This window comes from Cyprinodon tularosa, unplaced genomic scaffold, assembly GCF_016077235.1.
Source record: "Cyprinodon tularosa strain WSP-4 unplaced genomic scaffold, ASM1607723v1 ctg84, whole genome shotgun sequence".
Taxonomy (NCBI): Eukaryota; Metazoa; Chordata; class Actinopteri; order Cyprinodontiformes; family Cyprinodontidae; genus Cyprinodon; species Cyprinodon tularosa.
The window spans coordinates 241,406-265,940 of NW_024039607.1; the positions used below are offsets into that span (position 1 = coordinate 241,406).

General features: G+C 36.3%; 1 protein-coding gene across 1 annotated transcript in view; it reads right to left on the bottom strand.

Annotated features, from left to right (window-relative positions):
• Window positions 1-5,086: 5,086 nt before the first annotated feature.
• The window catches only part of rfx6 (regulatory factor X, 6), a 34,808-nt gene continuing 15,359 nt past the window's right edge, over window positions 5,087-24,535 (bottom strand). The window contains exons 4-20 of the mRNA XM_038272802.1: window positions 24,306-24,367; window positions 24,135-24,212; window positions 23,983-24,010; window positions 21,469-21,576; window positions 21,244-21,321; window positions 21,042-21,155; window positions 18,223-18,272; window positions 17,970-18,129; window positions 17,468-17,612; window positions 16,287-16,396; window positions 16,070-16,187; window positions 13,612-13,734; window positions 11,338-11,544; window positions 10,891-11,194; window positions 8,360-8,706; window positions 7,929-8,132; window positions 5,087-5,882 (exon numbers count right to left, since the gene is read on the bottom strand). Coding sequence (XP_038128730.1) covers window positions 5,704-5,882; window positions 7,929-8,132; window positions 8,360-8,706; window positions 10,891-11,194; window positions 11,338-11,544; window positions 13,612-13,734; window positions 16,070-16,187; window positions 16,287-16,396; window positions 17,468-17,612; window positions 17,970-18,129; window positions 18,223-18,272; window positions 21,042-21,155; window positions 21,244-21,321; window positions 21,469-21,576; window positions 23,983-24,010; window positions 24,135-24,212; window positions 24,306-24,367 — 2,415 coding nt within the window. The 3' untranslated portion in view covers window positions 5,087-5,703. The remainder of the gene's footprint in view (window positions 5,883-7,928; window positions 8,133-8,359; window positions 8,707-10,890; window positions 11,195-11,337; window positions 11,545-13,611; window positions 13,735-16,069; window positions 16,188-16,286; window positions 16,397-17,467; window positions 17,613-17,969; window positions 18,130-18,222; window positions 18,273-21,041; window positions 21,156-21,243; window positions 21,322-21,468; window positions 21,577-23,982; window positions 24,011-24,134; window positions 24,213-24,305; window positions 24,368-24,535) is intronic.

Consider the following 24,535-nt stretch of genomic DNA (forward strand, 5'->3'; position numbering starts at 1 on the left):
ATGGAGCAGTATCAGACTCATATTCTGACTAGAATTGAGTAGGACTACGTCAGGCTAGTATTTTAATCTGTCTGATTTTTTCTTTTTAACGGGACTTCATTTAACTGGGATTTAATGTAAACATTAGCAACCAATAAGTCAGTCAATGAAAGCTTCCACTTTAAAGGTCCTTAAATTCTATTTTAGGCCATAATTACAGCAATATATATACATACTAATACCTATTAACCTTTTTATTGGTTTCTCCTGATGTCTTGTTCATTCTTGTCACAGGTTTCAGGTTGGGGAGGCAGCGGTAACCTATAATAACAGGCATTTGCCCGGTGGGCCAGTGGTTCTAATTTCAGCGTGCCAGGGCCGGCCCTCCTTAAATCATAATGGCCCCCAACACTTATTCTTCGGCAGAAGCACCTATCTGTGACAGTAAATAACTCAAGCAGCTCAAGAAGTAATCCAATGTAAACTACCTAAATGATGCATGCAGTATATATATAGCCCTTCCTTGTCATGTAAATACAGTCTAATTTTCTATTTCTTTAAACTGTAAAATCCTTGCAACAAACTAAATTATAATAAAACTAAAATGCTTTCTTTAAATCAAACTACGATGTTCCTCTTATATTTGGCGAATTTATGTTTGAATATTTAGCAAAAATATGTTGCGGTGCATGATGAGGTTTTGCATCTAAAGGGTAACTTTTCCCATCTTACCTGCATTGTTGCCATGTTGGGATGTTTCCCAATCTGGCAGTTTAGTTGGCTGTCTATTTGTAAAAAAAAAAAAAATTTTTTCTTGACATTTATGGCCTAAAAGATCAATAGACTTTTGTTTATATTCAGTGAGATTTCATAAATCCAGGCGGTTTATGAACATTTTTTGTCTTAATAACCAAAGCCAGTAAAACCACATGATAGAAGTCTTGGTGATGTTTGTCGTGTGATGCTTGAAGATAGATTGGTTCATCCACGATGTGTATTCGTCTTGTGTTTCACATTTGAGACGCGGTTGGGGGGTCCATAAGTGTAGATGGAAATATGCCAGGGCCGAAAATCGTTCCCAGTCCGAGCCTGGTCCAGACCAGATGCCTGAACCATCTCAGGTGACTTCTGTCAATGCTGAGGTGCAGAAGTTTTCTGAGGGGCGGGGTATCCCAGCATGGAGGCTAAATTCAGCAGCTTTTGATCAGTAATCATGCTTTTTGACTAATATCCAAATCTCATGACTGCAGGTGAGCGAGCAGGAGTCACAGAGCTTTTTATTTCCAACAAACTGGAACAAAGCCAACCGAACCCAGACCGATCTATAGATACCCTAACTAATCTGCTGACACTGACTTCTATGCATCATTTACTTTTTAATAACAACTTTAATATATAATCTAAATAAATTAATCAACTTTAAAATGTATTTTTTCTCAATTTTCATATAGTTTAATTTATGGAAAATTTCATTTGGCTTCTCAACCTTGCCCTGAAGTTTTTTGTCCATTTAAAAATGTTTTATTTAAACAGTATACAATACAAGTCTAATGAGAAAAAATTTTATTAATTCGATTGGAAAAAGAGAATATCTGAGATTCTGAAGGAAAAAAAAATAAAACCTGAAATAAAACATATTTAAACCAGAAGAATCTACTAAACTGAAACATTTTAAAATAGAAATGTTTATGTAATATACTGATTGACTCTGTATGGATTTAATCAGAAAATATAAAAAGTATGCATGCTTCCCATTCGGCTGATAGGCACACAAATTTTAGAAACTCTCCAAACTGGTTTTTCCTTAAAGTTGGTGTATTTATATCAAAAAAAATTTTGAACCCATAAAATATATAGAGACAGTTCATCTGAGGAGAGCGTATCAAATAAAGCTCTGGGAATCTACTATTTACTCTCCAACCTCAATATAGCAGACAACAGGGCCCTGCAGCGGATGGTGAGGGGAGCTGAGTCATCATCACCATCAATAGGGCCAAACTTTAAGGAACTTAGGCAAAAATGGCCAAGCTGAAAGTAGTAAGGATCTATTTTATTTGATTTGTTCTTAATTAAAAAAGCAAAATAATCTTCAATTGAATTTTATTTTCTTTAAAATCTAAACATCAATTATTTTACTAAAACCAAGCAGAAAAGAAAATATTGATATAGGTCCAAAAAAAGGTTTTAAAGGAGAAGCTTACAGTTTCCCAACTTTATGGGTTGAGAGTTTTCTATTTGTTGAACTAGAATGAAAATAATTGCAGTAAATTTTAAGCAAAAGGGGAAAAAAATAGACTTTAACTTGAAACCCCTTGTTGTAATTGGCCAAGAAATAGTTGTAGAGACGTTTCACTAACTTATGGAGTGAAATTTGTTCCATTAATGTTGCAAGCCAAGAAAACATTTTGTACATGGAAACCTCAGAAAGAATGCAACCCAGTAGTTGAAACTATTAATTAACAAGGGTTTATAAAATAACTTTGCAGTTTCCCCCAATTTCCCATTTTTTTTATTTTTTTCAAATGTTTGTATTTCTCCGAGAGTGCGTTTTTACAAATTGCATTCTTTTAAGATTTATAAATAGCGAGTCTGCATCGGTGCGGGCTTGTTGGAATTTGTCAGCCGGTGTAACGGCGGACTAACGGTGGTGGAAACACTGCAATTCAAAGAAGCTCCACTGTTTTCCTGCATCTTCATCCCACTGACAGAAAATCACAAGTTAGGAAAAATAAAAAATAAAAAAGACGTAATTAATCCCTAAGGGGAAGATCCTCTATGGAATAGTTTAATTCGACTGTATACATTTATTTTTAAGACTGGGGCAAATTGATGTCATGTTAACCAGCGACAAAATGCTACGGCCGTGCAATCTGTTGCCATAACAATGACTGATAAACCTTCCCATTCTCATTTTTACCCCCCACTTTCAATTAAGGGCCCTCCAAAGCTGCAATTGCGACTTCACCGGGAGTGACACTCAATAGTTAAGGGGTAGTGCTTAGGGGTTTGGGATCGGGCCATTATCTTCATTTCTGGGGGCGGGCTTTCCCCTTGAGTGAGGAGTGAAGACCTATTGGTCTGCATTGACGTAAGTTTATTGGTTAATGTGCATCTCATGGGCAAGCACTTGTATTTTTGCTGGATTATTGAATAGAATGTGATCTGTAAAATTTAATTTGAAAGAAATGTGATTCTTAATTTAACCTGATAAAGAGAAATAAAGAAAACTGGAACAATAATAGTTATGCTGATGAAGATTCTCAGTCATCCAGGTCATAGTCATTCCGTAAAAGTTCAAAAAACACCACTGGACTTGGTTTCCAAGATTTGAAGACGTTTCGCCACCTCTCCAGGAAGCTTTCTCAATTCAAAATTTTATTTTTTATTTTTTGAACTTTTACGGAATAACTATAATAGATGTGTTAAAAAAGAAATTGAAAAAAATATATATGCAAATGAAAAAAAACAGCAAAGTTACTTTAAGAACCTTTAAAAATACTTTTTTCTCATCTTATTTGCTCTTCTTTTATTTTCAACACATGTTCTGCATGTGCTAGAAGCAATAATGGAACAACATTCACTCCACACTAACTGGTGTGAAAATGAAAGCAAAAACAAAACGTGGATAATTGAAAAAATTTGCAAAATACGCAAAATTTTTCAATTAATACATACATTTAAAAAACTCATTCTAAAAACTTACACCAGCTTCATTGCCTTAAAGGCGGGTTTTGCAGCAGTCAGGGGGACATTAAGTCAGAACAAGGTTTAGATGTGATCTGCAGGAACCTTTTGATGTCCTGCCATCAGCAAATCTGTTCTGACATCAGAACTAGCAGACTACAACCCAGCTTTCTGCTGTAAAATGCTCTGGTGCTGTAAAGACAGTTCACTTAGTTCGGTCTCCTTTTGCTGTACTCTATTTATTACAGCAATACCCATAAATCCAGTGTCTATAACCGCTTTTCCTTGAATGGCCCTGGGGTCACTGGGAGGCAGCTACACCTTGAACAGGTCAACAGTCTTTTACAGCAACAAACAAACATGGAGGCGCTGTCACTGCTTAGGCGAGTGAAGCTAATATGGGTAATTTCAACAAGTGGCCTTCTTGCTGCAAAGTACACGCACTACCAGCTATTAACTGTGCAGCTAATTACATATGATAAAATATGTTTTAAAGTGGGTTAAAAATCTGCCTCTATAGTTCAGGCAACAGGCAGATGCACAATCCTGAATCTAAGTGTCACTGGGAAAAACTGAAATCTAAAGAAGTCAATTTTTCCAGGCTATAACAGAGCTCCGGGACAGGTTCAGAGTCTGACAGAGTCAGAAAGTGTGACCAGGTGGTCACGCACAGGAGCAGACAGGATCAGGTGAAGACAGGCAGGCTCAGTGGAAGAGGGTAGCCAAGACAGGACGTGGAACCAGAACTTGAAGCAGGACTTTAAACTGGTCTCCTCCCTGGAGCCAGGCTTACTGAGATAAAAACTGAACCTCCTCCCATAATGAGCCAAAAACCCAGAGGACTTAGCGGGGGAGGAACAGTGGACGATTAGGAGACGAGACAAACACACAAACCCCTCTTTCCACTGGCAGCTAGGATCCAGGACATGAACCAAGGAATAAACTCAGACAGACATACTAAGAGAAAGACAAATAATGATCTGGCACTGAATGCTCAGGCTGATCTGAATATAACCAACAGGAAACAGGTGAGAGGAATAAATTATAATAGAGGCAGGGAGGGAAAACGACAGGTGAAAGGAATAACTAATTAAGGAGGAGCAAACAGGCCAGATCATGACACTTTCTTAAAATAAGGAATTTTTTTCTTGAGTTGAGGAGGTAAGTGAGACACTCAGTGAACGGAACAAGACAATTTACATTTAAAATGGAAAAAACATTTGCATTTATTTCAAGCGCATATTATCTAATTATCTTATTTTAAGAGTAAAATACCCATCCCATCAGCAGATAATCTTATTTACCTACTTAAATTGAGAGTAAATACACTTAATTTAAGAAATTTTTACTTATTTCTAGATCATTTTTGCAGTGATCCTGTGCAAAAAAAAAAAAAAAAAAAAAAAAGAAAACCAGCAGCAACATGAATTATTATTATTTCTGGTTCATTTCTTACTTAGCATATGTGTAACAGCTCATAACAATCACAGACATTAGACGGACATTTTTATCCCTGAAATGATTTTTATCAACACTTCAAATGAGAAACTAAAAGAGCAATCTCCTAAAAACATTGGTTGATATAATGCACATGTTTTTCCTTTTGTTCTATTTTAAGCACACAAATAAAGGCTGCAATATAGTACTGGATCTTGCAGAGAAAGTTGTCAGAATGGTTAAATCTTGATGCTTCTTAAAGGTTAATCTAATTGAAGCTCGAACCAGCAGCAACTAAAATAACCGGTGGGAGTTAATCACGAGTCCTCAGTCTCATTTTATTTATATACAGAAGAAATGGGAGCATCATGATAGATGAGACAGAGAATTATAATATCCAGGCAGATCCATTCAAGATGCATGTCCTTTAAATGTTAGTTCAATCTTTTATAAATGTTTCTTGGTTATTCTCTAGGGACAATATAAACTTCACAGTCCTTGAAAAAAAAAATCAACTGTTATGGTTTGGTTGGCTTTAGGAAAACTTTTCATTATCTGTTAGTTTGTAGCCCAAGCTTCATGGACCATTCCTTCCTGTGGAAGTCACTGCGTTCCCCCTGCACCCATAAACACGGTGTTGATGGGTGGCAGTGAGGAAACCAGGTCCTGTACCTCTGAGGACGGCGTCCCACGCTGCTGGGACATCAGAGCGTCCTGTGAGCTGAACGGAGAGGGAAGGCCGAACATGCAGGTGGCGGATCCGGACGAGGGCAGGGAATGACCTGTGGATTAAATAAGAATTGTCTCTTACGGACCATTTTTACTCATATAAACGAGGAATTAGACTCCAGTTCCACTTTGCTCTCAATGAAAAGAAGTTGGGAATATTTCTGTTGACTAAATGCAACAGAAATTATAAAGATATACTTTTTTATATCGGTTTCTACAAACTCAGAGGTTTACATACTGTACAGTTCCTCAGTATTGTTCCTGAATTGGCTCAAAGGTTTACTGGAGTTTGACTGTGGCTCAGGTTTGCTCACAAGCACCTTTTTAGCTCTGCCACATGGTTTCTACAGGAGTGAGATCAAGGCTTTGAGGTGGCCACTCAATATTTGCTTCAATATTTCCACATCAGGTTCTGTCCATACAGGGCCATCTATTTTGTGAACCGCATCAGTCCCTCCTGCAGCATGCATGCATGATGCTACCACCTCCGTACTTCACAATCAGAATGAGGGACCCTTCTTAATATAACAGTGGTGATTAGTGTTGTTAAATATAAGCCCTGTGTATTCACCCTGATGCTCGGAGTTCACTCATTTCTCCTTGTACATAGCAATCCATAAATACATAAATATATACATAAATGCTGAATTTTCTTTTACAACAAAACTTAAAAACTCTTTATAGTAATTTCCATCCCCAACAAGCTGGCCAGAGAAGAGAGCTCAGAAGGATTTTCCAGCGCTGCCTATGCTGGAGGTCTGGCGCGCCAAACAAAAACTGCACATTTTAGTAGGATCATACTCCTGATGAACTGACTGAGCAGATGATGTTTTGAGGTAGATTTGCTCACTTAAAAACGCGTTAAAACTATTTTTCCAACTAATCAAACTAAATAAAGCCAAGCTGCTCTCTAGATTGAAGCAGATAAACAACCAGAGCGCCATGCAGCCAGAGCGTTGCATCTGACCCACAGTCCACATTTCGGCATTTGAGCGTACTTGATGCCCGAAACGCTTTCGGTGTGAACGTAACTTTAGGTGATCTGCAGCTGACTTTGATTATATGCTTTAGCACAGGTAACAGAAAACACTTTTTTGAAAACATACTTTTTTTTTTTTTTTATCCAAGTCTAGGCCTGGGACAAGGTAGTTTAGGTGTGGTGTAAAGTTTGTTTTGCTTTAAATCAACCCAAGAAACAACCCAAAAAGTAATTTTTTCTTAAAATAAGTGCATTTTTTTCTTGAATTGAGGGGGTAAGTGCGACACTTTGCCAATCTATTTATCTTATTTTAAGTGTAAAAATACTCATTCCGTTGGCAAACAAATCTTATTTTCCTGCTCAAATTAAGGGAAAATATACTTGATTTAATACATTTTTACTAAATTTCAGATCATTTTTGCAGTGTATAATTCACTGGAAAAACATCAATATCTAGATAAGTAATTTTTTTTCTTTAAATACGTGCATTTGTTCTTGAATTGAGAAGGTAAAAGAGAGATTTTGCCAATGGAACAAGACGATGTACATTTAAAATAAGAAAAAACTTTTGCATTTTCTTATTTCAAGTGCGTAAACATCATTTTTCAAGAGTAAAAATACTCATTCCATTGGCAAACTATCTCATTTATCTACTTAAATTAAGGGTAATTTAGCAAATTTGAACTTATTTCTAGATATTTTTTCCTGTGTTGTGTTTGGCCACAAAAAATGCTTTAAAATAAATTTATTTACCCTTAATTTGAGCAGGAAAATAAGATTTGTTTGCCAATGGAATGAGTATTTTTACTCTTAAAATATGATATTTAGGTAATACCGATTGAAATAAGACGGTGCAGTTGTTTTTTTTCTTATTTTTAGTGTATATTGTACTGTTCCATTGGCAACGTGTCTCACTTACCTCCTCAATTTAAGAACAAATACCCTTATTTTAAGAAAAAAATAACTTATCTAGATATTGATGTTTTCCATTGAATTTTATATGATTTCAATCAAGTTTCCTGGGTTGTTTTAAAGCAATTTTGAAGAAAAACTGACCTGTCTAGATTAAAATTCTTTCTGGTTTAGCAATCGATCAAAAGATTCAGGTTCTGACACTGACCTGTTCCAGATTCTGCCTCGCTGAAAAAGCTTCCAGCGGTCTTCCTTCCTGGTTCGCCCAGGATGTTCAGCGGATCGTGGACTTCAGAGAAGGTCGAAGAGAAGGGGCGAAGACTTCCCACGCTGCTGATGACGGACACATGCTGATCAACCAAAGCATTCACTCGCTGGCCGGAGAAGAAGCTGCTGTTGCTATAAAAACCTGCTGCAAAAAGAAAATTTTTTGAGTGTGGATTGATTCTGGGGTATTAGCATTTTAGCATTAGAAGACTGGTTTAATCGGAATGTAAACAAAAATTAGCATTAAAGATCACTACAACAGTAAGAAATTCAAAAGTCATCTCAATTACATAATTTCCCTGAATTAGAAAAGGTTTTTTTTTTTTGCATCTAAAGAAGAAATTAGAAATGTTAGATTGTTACAATCCTTACCGCCATGTCCCAGGACGCCATAGGTCTGTCCCTGACAACCACCACCAGCGAGGTTCAGTCCAGCTCCCATAAACCCAAAACCCTCCGAGGCATCCAGTATCTGAGCCGCTGCCTGTTGATCCATTCCCTGCTCCGACTGAACCGGTTCTGGGCCTGGAGTGTACCTGGAAGGTGGCCGGACTGCCGAACCATAAGCTGTCAGGGAGCAGTCGGCGTTGCCAGATGTAGGGTAAAAAGCTTCCTTATTCAGAGGTGGATCACTGAGGGACGGGTACCGGGGAAGGTGACAGCCCAGAGGGGGATTATGAGTCTGAGCTGCTGACATACAGGGATTCTGAGCCTGGGATCTGTGAAAAGAGACCATGAACATGATCAAAAATCGTATCCTATAGCTTTAGGAAATAGTTGATCCTAATTGTTATAGGTTTGTCCAGCAGTATTGTTTCTGGACCGAATCATGAAATGAATATGGACGACCCTAGTTACAGCGGCTCAACAAGACCATGTTTGAGCATGTTTTGTTATCATAAGGTTCTAGTTTTTAACAGACTGCAAAGAAAGAAACAAGCCTCTTCCTATTTATTTTTTTTAACTTGCACAGGGCATAGGTCAGTCTGGTAATGCCCTAAAAAGTATGGTCTAAAGAAACTGGACCAATCTCAGCTCTGGAGGCTGGCCCATCATGCAAAAGAGCTTCTCTGTAACCATAAGAGTCACATTGCATCTGTAATTGAGCAGTGTTTTTAAGATCCCCCTTTATTGTGTCCCAAAAAGAGCAGTTTATTTCTTTAAAAATTTTAACAACTGAATCCTTAAAAGCTTTTCTTTGGAAAAAAAAATGCTTTTGCACAATGGCAGTAGTTATCTGGTTTGATTCCTCTAAATCTTTCAGTCCTTTCCAGACTACACTGGAAAAAATCGAAATCTAAATAAGTCATTTTTTTCTTAAAATAAATGCATTTGTTCTTGAATTGAGGGGGTAAAAGCGACATTTTGCCAATAGAACAATACAATTTACATTTAAAATAAGAAAACACAATTGCATTGTTTTATTTCAAGTGCATATTATCTAATTATATCAATTTTAAGAGTAAAAATTAGTGTTGCACCGATACCAGTATTGGACCGGGCCCCGATGCTGCCCTAAAATGGTGGTATCGGTATCGCCGAATACCAACAAATAGGGCATCGATATCATTAGAGCCATAAGTTTATTCAACTATTGTCACCCACTCCTGGTAGGCAATAAAAAGTTCTACTGGATTCACTTTGTATTAGATTTTTTCCTGCTTCACAAAGGTAGGCAGCAGCTTGACAAAGCCATGAAGGCAATTATTTTACATTATTATGGTATCGGTCGCTACTGCACAGCCAGGTATCGGGGCCAAAAAATGGCATCGGCGCAACACTAGTTAAAATACTCATTCCATTGGCAAACTACGTCATTTACCTACTCAAATTAAGGGTTAATACAGTTAATTTAAGACATTTTTACTTATTTCTAGATGGTTTTTCTAGTGTAATATGCCGCGTACATGACGTAAGTCAGTCTGGCTGGCTGCCTGGCTCATACTGAGCAAAACAAGTAAATAAAAAAAAAGGAGAGAAAACAGAATGTTCCTTCCTGTTAAACCTAAGTGTTTCCTCTCCACTATGGCCACATGCTTTCTATTTGAAAAGATAGCAACAATGAAGCGTACGCTAAAAAAACAACAATTGGAGGCATTTATTGAGCCTGAACACATGTTTTCATACTGTGTTGGGGAAAAAAACTAACTCCTAATAATTCTCTTTTACAAATATAAATTGATGAATCCTGACTTTCATTCTTTCAGGCCTCAGAGCTGCAAAGCTACAAGGTGTCTAAGGGAGAGTTGCTTTTTATTTTTATCTTATTAGGGAGTGTTTGGGATTAAAAATAATGGTTTTCATAACAAACCAGACTGTTTGTCAGGGATTATTTCATAACATTGCGTATTTTCAACTGTCTGTCTCTTTTTAGGTAACAATAGCAGGAGAGCTTCACAGCCTTTCTGCAGGGTTTTAATTAGTGAGAGACAAACACTGTCTAGATCAGAGCAGGGCCGAACATCAGACGGTGACTCATAAAAAAATGCAGCCATTTTTGGCATTTACTTAATCATATTTAGTTACTTTAACACAATTGTTTCATGTTAGCAGGGTAGGATATAAAACAATTGTGTTAAAGTAACTAAATATTGTTAAGCAAATACAAAAAGCGGATGCATTTTTTTTTCAGTGTATGATTGTCTTGTTCTCTTTTTACTTTGCAAAGTAAAATAAAGTGCGGACTGAGTGAAATCCATGGATCTTCCTTTTGAATCCTTGAATAGTTGAATACTTTTTTCACACAACAATTTAGTAAAACTGTAAGTAAATCTAATCCCTATGTCGGTTGATGCTGTCGATCCAATTCTACTTTCAGACAATAGCAAATCTGATTTTTCATTGTTAATATGTTAACATGGCCGACTCAAAAAAAAACACCCATATTTCTGATGAAAGCTGACCTGAGAGCAGTTTGGTAGCTCGGAGCCGAGGACCTGCTGCTGGCGGGGGGGAAATAACCACTGGACTGAGGTAAGCATTGGTATAAGGTGTCCGGGTATGAAGGGCAGGAGCTGGGCTGCGATATTTCCCTGAGAGACGAGAGGCAGGAGGACGAGGAGAAGGAGCATGACAAGGAGGAAGGTGCCAGCCCCCCTGCTGCCATGGGCCCTTGGTTGATGACAGAGCCCCTGTGCACTAATGCAGCAGGTGAGATGGGCGGGGTCATGAGTGGCCCGCTGACCTGAGAGAAGTCCATCTGACCACCTGATGGGGAGTTAAAGAGGAAAAACAGGGAGATTTATCTTTTAGGATGAAAAACTGGAAGCAGCAGGACTCTTCTCCACCTTCTGGATAAATGAGTTCAGATGTTTTCCATGCTTGAACTAAACATATTTTTTTATGTTTACCTGAAGATGAGAAACCAGAACTGTCATTTCCCTGATAGAGGACTGTTTTAGCTTCCAGATCCTGCTGCTGATTGGTGGACAGAGGCATGTAGGCGTGCTCTCCCACAGACTCGTTCTTCACCGATTGGTCGACGGAAGCGGACGCCTTGTTGCGGTTGGCCAGGAAGCAGGAACTGGGTGATGCCATGAATGCTGCTTTACTGGCATCTGAGAGGGACGATCAGACACGACATGTGGTCAGATTTCATTAGGATTTCCCTTCCACTAAACCAAAACCCTGAAGATTTATTAAATAATTAAATTCTTCAATAGATCTTAAATAAATGTAATAGATATAGCAAATCTGAACTCTTTTGAAAAAGTAAGTATTGCAAGAAGAAACAAAAAAAAAATGCCGCTTATGGAAACTTGATATTGTTCAATTTTATTTACATTTAAATAAATTGAAAAGAAAGTATGTTGATTATCGATGCGTCCTCAGAGTATCGAGAGATTTCATTAAAAGTCGTAGGGAAGCAACTATTCCAACCGTTGCATTTCTATATTCCCCCCAAGTGGTGCACGACTTTACACGAATTAATAAATTGAACGTGATTGGTCGTTTATCAAAGGGGCGGGATCGTTGTGGCAGAAGGTTCAAAAGCAAGTTTGATTGTGGCCGGTTTGTCGGAAGCATATTGCTAACCAGTTAGCAACTTAGTGCTAGTAGGTTCCCAATGGGAAATTCCATTGGGACCAAGTAGCACTAAATTGGTGACTTAGAAGCAACATTGTCAAGGAACGCTATAGACAGCCGAAACATGCGAGAGGAGGAGAGTTTTGTGTCGGAGGTGGATGAGTCTCCTCCATCATCCATTTTTTATTTAGAGGAGGAAAGCGGGGAGGAAGATGTTGTGTTAGAGGACGCCAGGGCGGCAGAAGCTTGGTTTGGTGTAGAAGGTTTACAGCCGTACATGTTTGAGCCCTCGCCTCGCAACATATGACATATGAATCAAGATGCTATGACCGACAAAATTTGATTGACAGATGAGCGTTGATATATGATTGGCCGAATTTAGGTGTACGAGCTGACATATAACTAACTGGCCGGAATAAAATAAAATAAAAAACACAGATTTTAAGACTGGATTTTTTTTTTTTAAATAGAAATTTTCTAACTTTTGGGACAATATGGTCTGATAAAGAGTACATTTATCTACACGTTTAAGCCAAAATGATTTGACAGTTGAATATGATTTCCCTGCGACTTTAATGTCAGAGTATAACTGCTGTAAAACAATCAGAAGATAAGCTTGTGGATAACTAGCTGGCAATTCCTCCTCTGCTGAAATACATTTCTTTTTACTTTTTTCTTTTGAGTTTTTACAGCACTAGTGACTAGAGGGGGAGAGACAAGCGGCAAAGGACCACAGGCTGGATTCGAACCCCGGTCGGCCACGTCGAGGACTAAGGCCTGCATACATGGATCATGTGCACTAACCACTGCATCACCTGCATGCCCTGCAGAAATACATTTACAACTTTATGGATTCACACCATCCCTCAGACCTTTCTGTCCTTTATTTTTTAGATGCCTCTATTCCCTGACTGCATTGCCTCCTGTATGGAATACGCTGCTTCATAACACTGTTAATTAACCATTCATGATTCTGTCAGAAGTGAAAGAATGATGGGTTAGCTTTAGCTCTAAAAATTAAGACTTGGGGAAATTTTTATGTTACATAAACATATAAACACAAACCCACAAAATCAGCCTAGAAAAGACGCTACGTTCCGGGTAATGTAGATCCATCAGGGCAGTTTCTGGTTATTTCAATACAAAAGTTCCTATGTTCCCATTTCTTTAGTTTGTTCTACAAAAAAATTAACAAAGTCAACACTGCTTCACAGTTTAAACCAGAGTTTGATCCCAAACAAGGTTACTTCTTGTATCCTAAAACAACTTTTATATTTTGATCAGCTGCATATAGGTTTTGCAGTTTTATTTTGTTGTCTTCTTGTCATTTTTCCTCCATTTTTCAACCTACAGTCTAGAAGTCTGCTGTATGACAGAATTATTAGAACACAAACCTTATGAGATTTGTACTCTTGTAGTTAGACAAAAATTAGTCAAGTTTTTGATTAGAAAAAAATCAAAAAGTGGTAAAAATCCAAGTCTGTACAGATATAAAACATATTATTAGGAAGCAGCGGCGGTTGTTATTATTGATAGCTGATGATGGATATTCACTGCTGCCCTTTACTCTTAGATTTAGGTTCAATGACGCCTCATACCTGCATTTTTCATGTATTTTTCTAGGAGGTTCTGTAGGTCCTGCTCCTTGTCGTTGTTGAACTGTGTCTCCAGAGCCAAGAGGATGTACTCATCTAACAGCATCCGGATCAGGTGGAAGGAACCTGTCGGCACAAAGAACACAAAGAAGCTCAGTTTACTTTTAAACAGAAGCTGCTGGAAAACTTTTCTCTGTGTTTATTCCAGCCGAGCTTTCACTTGACAGCTCCCTGACCTTTAGAGCCCGACTGCTCTTTGTTTGACCTGCGGGGCCACACGTTTGTGTTTGAGCTTAAGTGGGCCTTCAGAGAGAGCGAGAGCCACCAAATGGTCATTGTTTATTCATGCACACGTAGCCTGTGTGCGTGTGTTTGAACAGAGAGGACGTGAACCGCAGATAAGACGCTGTGTAATCAAAGCGAGTCTGGCCATTACAATTTATGGTGCTATTGTAGCAATCTGCTTTGAGCTGGCTCCTATCAGACCTGCATGTCTCTTGACTGCGGGGACGTTTTTCAACTGTTTCCTTTGTGGTAAACCCTGAAAAAAGTCATCAGGACCAAATGTTTGGATCCAGCAGGACACAGTCGCATACCTGGATCATCTTCCTCTGCTGATTCGGTGCTTTAAGGACAGGAAAGCAGTAGAATATGAAGACATTATGTAACTGCATAAAAAATAAAACTTTAAAGAATTATAGTACCTTGAAAAAGTGAGTTTTTTTTATTCTGTTATATTTATAACAAAGCTTCAACTTTTTTTATGTGATTTTATATTAAAGCGACACAAAGAAATGCAAAGAGAAAAATAGGGAAGAAAATTATTAATTTCTTTTTCTGGAGTTTCATATAAATAAACAATATAATATAACAATAAAATACAATGCAACAAGCTACCTTCAGATATCCAGACTAGTAAAAAGTCTTGTTTTGATAACATGACAGATTAAAAAAAGTTTAACCTTTTTCTAGAAGGTTCATATCTGTACAAGGTAGTTTGAAAGGAACGCAATTTGTAAAAATATGGATTAAGTAAACATTATTGAACAGAATAATATCTGAGAAAACAGCAAGTAACTCTAAAAACCTTCTTTTGCTGAAAAAGTTTCATTTCCAGACTGCATTTCTTTTTCTAATTTTCATTTTCAGAACATCTTTGCTTCCAACAACAATGGAACAAAAATGGCCTCATTTATATTTGCCAAAGGGTGACTTTAGTTATGCTGTGTGATAAAGAAATCTTCTACAAGATAAGGAAGAACAAGATTTCTATGATGGATTATTTTTGCTAATTTTTTTGCACTGTGAACCAAAACCCAACAGGTTCAAAGCCCACAGGGTTGTTCTCTTCTTCTACTTAAAAAGGATATAGAAATAGTTTTAATATAAATCGGCGTTTTTATAATTACACCATTAGTAATTTGATAAAAAAGTAAAAAACAAAAATTATAATACGTCTAACAAAAAGGGGCAAAATGTTTGTCTTAATAAATGAAAGCTTTCCAGTTTCCAAACATTTTGGCTTAAATGTTTCTTATTTTGTTGGTCAAGAATATATTTTCACTCCATTTTCAGCAATAAAATTGAGCCTTTTCCCTAAAACCTATACTTAGTCAATGTTAATGGAGACGTGTAAATAACAAGTCCTGGGTTTTTTTGAGTATAGAATGAAAATGAAAAGTAAAAAACAGTTCTCAAATGACAGGAATATTTTTGTTTGCATCAAACATTTTTAATTTATTTCATTTTTCAGTTGCTGAGGGAGTGGCAGCCAAGTGGTTAGGGTATACAGCTTGGAATCCTGAGGTTCTGAGTTCGAGCCCCACTACCACAGACTGACACTCTGGGTCTCTGAGGAAGACCCTTAACCCCACGCTGCTCCCCAGGCGCCGCACAATGGCAGCCCGCTGCTCCCAAACGGGATGGATTAACTGCAAAGGTAAATTTCTCTAATGTAAGATCAATAAAGTTCAATTATTATTATTTACATAATTATTAGTATCATTTTGGAAGATATTAATTTACCAGTCTATCTGTGTGCATGGGTTCGGTTTGCATGAGGGTCAAATTTGTAGTAATATTAGTCTGAAGCAAGCAGACATTAAAAATTATTCCAGGGATCTGAAATTACCCCAGGACCAGACTTCCAATGTTTTCTCTTATAAAAGATAAAGTTCGTATGCAAAGCCATGCGTAAAGCTTTAAAAAGATTGCCCAAGGATCAAAAAGGAACTCTGAGGGTTTGGATGCTCTTGAGAAAATTTCCTTTGGAAAATAGGTGAGTACTTATTTGCTGCCTTAAGTAGCTTCTTTCTCTTCTGTTACAAAACTTTCCCTGCCATCTCTGACCGGCCAGCATCAGTGTTCGGTCCAGAGTTAGTTTTAAAGCATCAGAGTTGAAGTTGACACCAGTTTCATAAATGCCTTTGAGTCCAAATGAAATCTCTTTACAGTTCCTTACCAAAGCTGGAGGCGTTGTTGAGCGTGAGATTGTGCATGACCCGGGCACCAAAGAAGCTCCACCTGAGGAGGAAATCCTGAGCTCTCTTCTTCACAGATGGACCGCACTGCTTGCCAGGCTGATGAAAACACAAAGGCAAGAAAACAAAGACAAAGCAGCCGATTTGCAGATTAATTCTGTGTGTGGAAACCAGGATGCCTGAGTGAACTGCTTCTACCTTGATGACTTTGTGCTCAACCACAGAATCCAACCACTCTATGAACGATTCAACAGTGGCATTTTTTCTCAGCAGCTCCTTCAGTTCTTGAAAGACGCTAATTGAATCATCTGGGTAACGACAACAAAAAAAGAACATAAAATACCAACACCACCTCAATAAAAATATGTTTTTATGGGTAATTCTCAATTAATTTGGATAGCTAAGAGTTAAAGATAAACATTTCCAGGATTAAAATGTCAATTTATGTTATTCTGTTAATTATTTTGTGTTTAATTTCAATTTAAAAAAGCCAGTAAAACTTTTCCTCTTAATAGGGGAATAAATTCTATTCAGAGATTCTATTTCAGAAGAAAAATATATACATATTTTTAAATGTATAATTAATTATTTTCACTCAGGACAAACATAAAATACAGCTGATTACAGGATTATATCTAACACAACCAGAGCCTGTATGACCTCCTTTCATGATTTTACTTCTTTCCATTTTATCTTTCAATGTCAGTATCATGCATCTTTTATTCACTATTGTTTATTTTTTCATAAATTACTCTGTAATGTCTTTATTAACTGATTGTCGATTATTTCCATTAGTTACGATTCTTTTATGTATTCTTTACTTATAAAGTCATTTCTGAATCATTTTAACAATTTTTCCATCTGCTTATTTACATAAATACATTTAGTCATTCATGCACTTCTTTTTTCATTAAATTATCTATTTTTTATATAGACATTAGCTCTATTAATGAACAAATATATATATATATATATATATATATATATATATATATATATATATATATATATATATATATATATATATATATATATATATATATATTTGTTCGGTTTCCTTTCTTTGATTATTCTGTTTATTTATTTATTTAATGCTGTTTCTAAATATCTTTTACACTTATCTACAAATTATTTTAAAATATTTACACTTTTTTATGCTTAAACATAACTGGTTCCTTCAAAATACAGCATTTGTCTTTAGATTTACAATGAATGTATGCATTTTTCAGTTCAATGTATCCTAAGATGTGTTTTGAAATAAATAAACAGATTTTTTTTTTATAAATGTTTTACCAGAGATGAGAACGTTTTTGGATGCTTGCCATTTAAGCCACATTAACAGACATAATAAGCAGGAGGTCACAGGTCGTGGGTCTTACACTCAGTGTAAATATCGGAGTCCTGGTCTCCAGCTGCCGACACGCTGAGCAGGGGTTGTGAGTTGATGCTGCTGAGATCAACACTGTCAATGTCCAGAACCATGCTGGTCACTACAGCCTGGTCAAAAAGGGCCGGGCGGGCTATCTGTGACCAAGCAGAAAGGAGTCGGATCATTAGCAGCTGCAAAAACAATCTAGAAATAAGTAAAGATTACTTAAATTAAGTGTATTTACCCTTAATTTGAGTAGGTAAGTCAGAGGATTTGCCAATGGAATAAGTATTTTTACTCTTAAAATAATTAGATAAAATGCACTTGAAATAAGACAATGCAGTTGTTTTTTCTTAATTTAAATCAAAATTGTCTTGTTCCATTGGCAAAGTGTCTCACTTACCTCCTCAATCCAAGAAAAAGTACACTTATTTTAAGAAAATGACTTATTAAGGTTTACATTTTTTGCATTGAGTTTTCAGGCATTAGACCCGTTTCTAATACTGCTGTACCTGTGCCAGGTGTAAGAAAGAAGTTTGTCTCTTCAGGGAGGAAACAAAGCGGCGCGCTATGGGCATCTTCTTGGCTGCAAGGCATTCTGGGAGGTTTTCCAGAGAGGAGGCCAACCAGTGTTCCCAGTGCTTGGCAAAGTTTCTGATATCTGCCAATAGACTGACAAACAACATTTAACGTCACTATTTAGCTCTGAAGAGGATATAAAAGTCTAGAAAATAAGAACTCTGCTGCAAAATGAATGAAGTGTACCTTTCTGGCATCTCCTGCATCGTGGCAGGAATTAAAACATCTGTTAAAACCTGGGAAAACAGCAAATTATCAGATAGAACACAGACAAATCAAAGCAGAATCCAATTTCCTTTTGTTATAAACTTAAATTTTCTACAGTTTTTCCTTTTCAGAGCATAAAATTAAAGTTGTAACTTTTTTACTTTTCAATAAGAGACAGTGCTGTTGCAGTAAAAGATTAATCAGCTGAGGGCTCAGGATGTAGACCCTGGTAGGACAGAGTTGGTGTGAGGTTTGACACTTTAGCACATAAACTAAAGTCTCAAACCTGAAAGCCGCTGCTTATGGCCCCCAGGATCCTCTGAGGTTGTCTAGAAATATTTACATTTGAATTTTTAAATTTGTTTATTGTGAATAAGCACATAACTACAGGTGCTGGTCATAAAATTAGAATATCATGAAAAAGTAGATTGATTTCAGTAATTCCATTTAAAAAGTGAAACTTGTATATTATATTCATACATTACATACAAACTCATATATTTCAGATGTTTATTTTGTTTAATTTTGATGATTACAAATGACAACAAATGAAAATCTCAAATTCATCATATCAGAAAATTAGAATATTACTGAAGACCAATAAAAACAAAGGATTTATAGAAATGTTGGCCAACTGAAAAGTATGAACATGAAAAGTATGAGCATGTACAGCACTCAGTATTTAGTTGGGCCTCCTTTGGCCTGTATTACTGCAGCAATGCGGCGTGCCATGGAGTCGATCAGTCTGTGGCACTGCTCAGGTGTTATGATAGCCCAGGTTGCTCTAATAGTGGCTTTTAGCTCTTCTGAATTGTTGGGTCTGGTGTATTGCATCTTCTTCTTCACAATACCCCATAGATTTTCTATGGGGTTAAGGTCAGGAGAGTTTGCTGGCCAATTAAGAACAGGGATACCATGGTCCTTCAACCAGGTACTGGTAGCTTTGGCACTGTGTGCAGGTGCCAAGTCCTGTTGGAAAATGAAATCTGCATCTCCAAAAAGTTGGTCAGCTGCAGGAAGCATGAAGTGCTCTAAAACTTCCTGGTATGTGGCTGCGTTGACCCTGGACCTCAGAAAACACAATGGACCAACACCAGCAGATGACATGGCACCCCAAACCATCACTGACTGTGGAAACTTTACACTGGACTTCAAGCAACGTGGATGAAGTGCCTCTCTTCTTTTCCTCCAGACTCTGGGACCTTGATTTCCAAAGGAAATGCAAAATTTACTTTCATCAGAGAACATGACTTTGGACCACTCACCAGCAGTCCAGTCCTGTTTCTCTTTAGCCCAGGCAAGACGCTTCTGACGCTGTCTGTGGTTCAAGAGTGGCTTGACACAAGGAATGCGACAGCAGAAACCCATGTCTTTCATACGTCTGTGTGTGGTGGTTCTTGAAGCACTCACTCCAGCTGCAGTCCACTCTTTGTGAATCTCCCCCACATTTTTGAATGGGTTTTGTTTCACAATCCTCTCCAGGGTGCGGTTATCTCTCTTGCTTGTACACTTTTTTCGACCACATCTTTTCCTTCCCTTCGCCTCTCTATTAATGTGCTTGGACACTGAGCTCTGTGAACAGCCAGCCTCTTTAGCGATGACCTTTTGTGTCTTGCCCTCCTTGTGCAAGGTGTCGATGGTCGTCTTTTGGACAACTGTCAAGTCAGCAGTCTTCCCCATGATTGTGTAGCCTATAGAACTAGACTGAAAGACCATTTAAAGGCTTTTGCAGGTGGTTTGAGTTAATTAGCTGATTAGAGTGTGGCACCAGGGGCCATCAATTTTGAACCTTTTCACAATATTCTAATTTTCTGATATGATGAATTTGAGATTTTCATTTGTTGTCATTTGTAATCATCAAAATTAAACAAAATAAACATCTGAAATATATGAGTTTGTATGTAATGTATGAATATAATATACAAGTTTCACTTTTTAAATGGAATTACTGAAATCAATCTACTTTTTCATGATATTCTAATTTTATGACCAGCACCTGTACATTTTCCCAACTCCTCCACACTGCAAAAAAATTTGAATCTATATCAGTCAATTTTTCTTAAAATAAGTGTCTTTTTTTCTTAAATTTAGGAGGAAAGTGAGACATTTTGCCAGTGGAACGAGACAATTTACATTTAAAATAAGAAAGTACATTTGAATTGTCTTATTTAAAGCGCATGTTATCTAATTATCTTATTCTAAGAGTGAAAATACTCATTCGATTGGCAAACTCATTTACCTACTCAAATTTAGGGTAAATACACTTAATTTAAAATATTTTTACTTATTTCTAGATCGTTTTTCCAGTGCATCTACTGCTTTGGACCCACACTGCAAGAAATGGATATCTAATTAAGCAATTTTTACTTAAAATAAGTGCATTTTTTCTCCAATTCAGTACGAAAGTGAGACACTTTGCCAATGGAACAAGACAATTTACATTTAAAAGAAGAAAATTATTATATTATTATATTATATTATCTAATTATCTTATTTTAAGAGTAAACATACTAATTTCATTGGTAAATCATTGTATTTACCCACTTAAATTAAGGGTAAATACACTTCACTTAAGACATGTTCACCATAGATTTTAAATGTAAAAGATGTCCTTGATGCTCAAATCTCTAGCAGGATGTATGCAGCCTAAGTAGTGGCAATGGGTTTCATGGCTGCCTGCAGCTCTCACTCCATGACATGTTCGCATAAAGAATTTAATTATATAATACTAATGATATTAAAACTGAATGAAATGCTATAAAATCAAATTTGTACGTGTTGAAGTAGTTTATGGAAACCTTGTAGAGAATAGAGTCACAGACGCAGAAGATGTCGACTATAATCGGGTTTTCAAGCAGAGGCAGCAGGTGGTCGGGCATTCCCTGCCAGAAGTGGAGCAGAAAGTTCTGGATCTGAACAAAACATAAATAAAAATCTGTTTTAGTGCAATTATCAACTTTAAAATGTTTTATAAAGTGCTGCTAAATGATGTGTGATAACCTCATCAAAGTTGACGTTGATGGCGTTGTCCAGGATGCACTGACAGTGTGTTTTATACATCATGATCAGAGTGTCAACCTGTAAGATAGGAGAGAATATAATCTTCTTAAATCTAGAGGCTTCACACTAATTTAAAACAATCTAAGCAATGATTTATGGAGGATTCTGAAACATTATTCAATAAAACAAAATAAATCATTCTGTGTAAAGAAACGCATCAGTGACCTTTTCTCTGGAACTATTTCCCTGCAGCACAAGATGCTGGGCGCTGGGGAAGTCCGGGAGCAAGGTTCCAGTTTTAGAGCTCAAAGAGTATTTCCTGGTAAAGCCACCCTGCAAAACAGTCATGTTTAGTTAAAAGATAAACCAGCTGTGTCTTTATCAATAAATATATATTAAATAAAATAGATATAGGGAACAAAAATTGGTAAAATGGTGTCTAAAATGTGTAAAATCTTAGCTAATACAATTCAGTAATCTCCAGAGATGGCAAAAGTACTCACTTTCCGTACTTGAGTAAAAGTACAGATACTGTACTTGTGTTAAAAAATACTCTGGTAAAAGTGGAAGTACTGATTAAACTTCTTTACTCAAGTAAAAGTAACAAAGTACAGGCTTGTAAATTTACTTAAAGTATAAAAGTAAAAGTAGAAACCACTTTTTTCATGCCGTTGCCTACATTTTAAATGGATGTCTGCCAATAGGACTAGATCTCCATTGTGTTCATTTTCTATCATCTCGTCGTCCATACTACTATGTTAACGCCACCGCCACCAAGCTGCAATGATTTGCCGCGAATGGATACCGCCGAATCTGTCGATTCATCTTGTAGTGGTGCGTCAAATGCAACGTAGATTCCCATCCAATTAGATTGAATTTGGTATTGATGACGTGAAAAATAATAACGGTAACTCCATTGAAATGATTCAAAACTAAAGTAACGAGCCAAATTTTTTAAAATGTAAGGAGTAGAAAGTACAGATATTTGTGTAAAAATGTAAGGAGTAGAAGTAAAAAGTCGCCATAAAAATAAGTAGTAAAGTAAAGTAAAAATATCAGAAAAATCTACTTGAGTACAGTAACGAAGTATTTGTACTTCGTTACTTCCCAGCTCTGGTAATCTCCAATAATATTAGATTAACGGATCTCATTCCTGGCATATTTTAATGCAAACTATATTAAACTATGAATCTGAGAGCGTTTTAGCTTCCTTATTTTAACCGAATATAAGATTTTTCATATTAAAATGAGTTAAACATCCAGTCAGCAGTAAATTATTTATAGCTGCAGAGAATTGGAACTGAAAGTTTGCCAACTAAAAGAAATGAGGCAAGCATCTCTCATAAAAATGCATTCTGAAAAACAAAAAAAACAAAAAGTATTGTCTTTATTGTATTAACGCTGTAAATTATTCACACCGTTGAAATACCACTTTTCTTTATTTATATTTCTCATAATTCTTATTCTAGTTTGTATTATGATTATAAAATATATCCATAATCTCCTTGATAAAATAGAAGGAACACTTCTTTCTTCTAGTTCCTGAGCTTTTTTTTTTTGCATCTTTCAGGTGATGTTTATTTATAATTTATTTACAATTACTCTTTTCCTCAAAAGATTATAAATCTTACTGTTTCACTTCAAGTATGGAGTAATTTTTTTTCCATTATCGTTGCATGCAAAGAGCATAATGCGTGAGTGGAAATGCTACCCTAATTTCAGGGTAGCAAAAAAATTTTACCCTGAAATTAAACAGAAATTTAACTTTGTTTTTTTTATTCACATTTTATTTTTTTTATTCATTTTTCCAATGTATCTTTTTCAGGTTGAGCTTTATGAATTGCATTCTTTTACAGTTAAATTTCACAGATTATAATAGACGTTAGCAACATTTGCATAAGGCTTGAAGAGAATGTTTGCTATCTTTTAGAATGCGCTTTGTAAAACACAATCTGAAAAAGAGAAATAAAAAAAGTTTAAAAATATAACATATATAAAATATATTTATTCATACATTTATATATATATATATAAAAAAAAGATCTGTGAAAACAGCAAAAGTTACTGTAAATATGACATGTTTTGAAGATTTATTTTTAGATTGCATTCTTCTCCTGATACTGTTTACAAAACGTGATCATTGCTTGTAACAATAATGGAACAATATTCATTCTATAGAGTATAAGTGAAGAGAATCTGATATTTTGTCTACTTTACATTCAGTCCAAATTTTCCCAAACATAACTTTGATTGGTTCACTGGGAAAAACGATCTAGAAAAAAGTAAAAAATAAGACAATGCAATTGTGTTTTCTTATTTTAAATGTAAATTGTCTTGTTCCATTGGCAAAGTGTCTATTTTACCTTCTTAATTCAAGAACAAATGCACTTTTTTTAAGAGAAAATCACTTATCTAGCTTTTGATTTTTTCCAGCCAAACCAGATCTACAGATGTTTTCTCTTAATGAGAAGTTAAATAGTTTTTTTTAGGCTGCTGTATGACATGCATGTCTTGCTTAGCAGGTCTTGTGGCATTTCTTTACTGCAAATACCTGAGCAGGTTAAATTTTGCCAAAAAATTTAATCTATAGATGGTGTTCAATAATTTTAGACATGTGACACAACCTGGTTTTTCACAAAGGGGGAAATAATCCAGATTTAACTTCTGGAACGATCCCAAATTATACTTTTTTGTGAAAGGGGAAAAGTGGAAAGCATTATATTGGGGTAAACAGATTACCTCATTCTTGAGCTTGCTCCCTGAAAATCTGCAAAAAAGTGAGATCAAAACCAAAAAAAGAGTAAAGAAAAACCTTTAAGATGTTAAATTGGTTTTTAAATGATCCTGGATTAGTAGCAATACAAAACACTGATAGGGAAAATTAAACTCACCTGGTTAAACCTTTACCCGAATATACGGAGTGGTAATAAGCGCTGCTCTCTTTGATCCCAATTCCATAATAATGATATCTGGGAAGGTTCGAACTCAGGCATTATTTCACATAAAGTTGAGTTTGTTGTATTTCTGTCGAAGCTTTTCTAGAATGTTAATTTCCTTCTTACTTGGAGTGCCCTCTGGTGCCAAGTCTTCTTGTTGTCAGAAGGGGAAACTTTTGCCGGATCGTCTGATGAGAAAAAGAGGAATACGATTGCTGAAGATCAAACTGGAGATCCAAATTATGGATGATTTGGACATCAGCCCAACTGATTCTTAATATTTGGTATTTTGGGACAAATTTTTGAAACCAATATTGTTTTTTCCTTCCTCCATTTACATAAAGAAAAAGATGTAA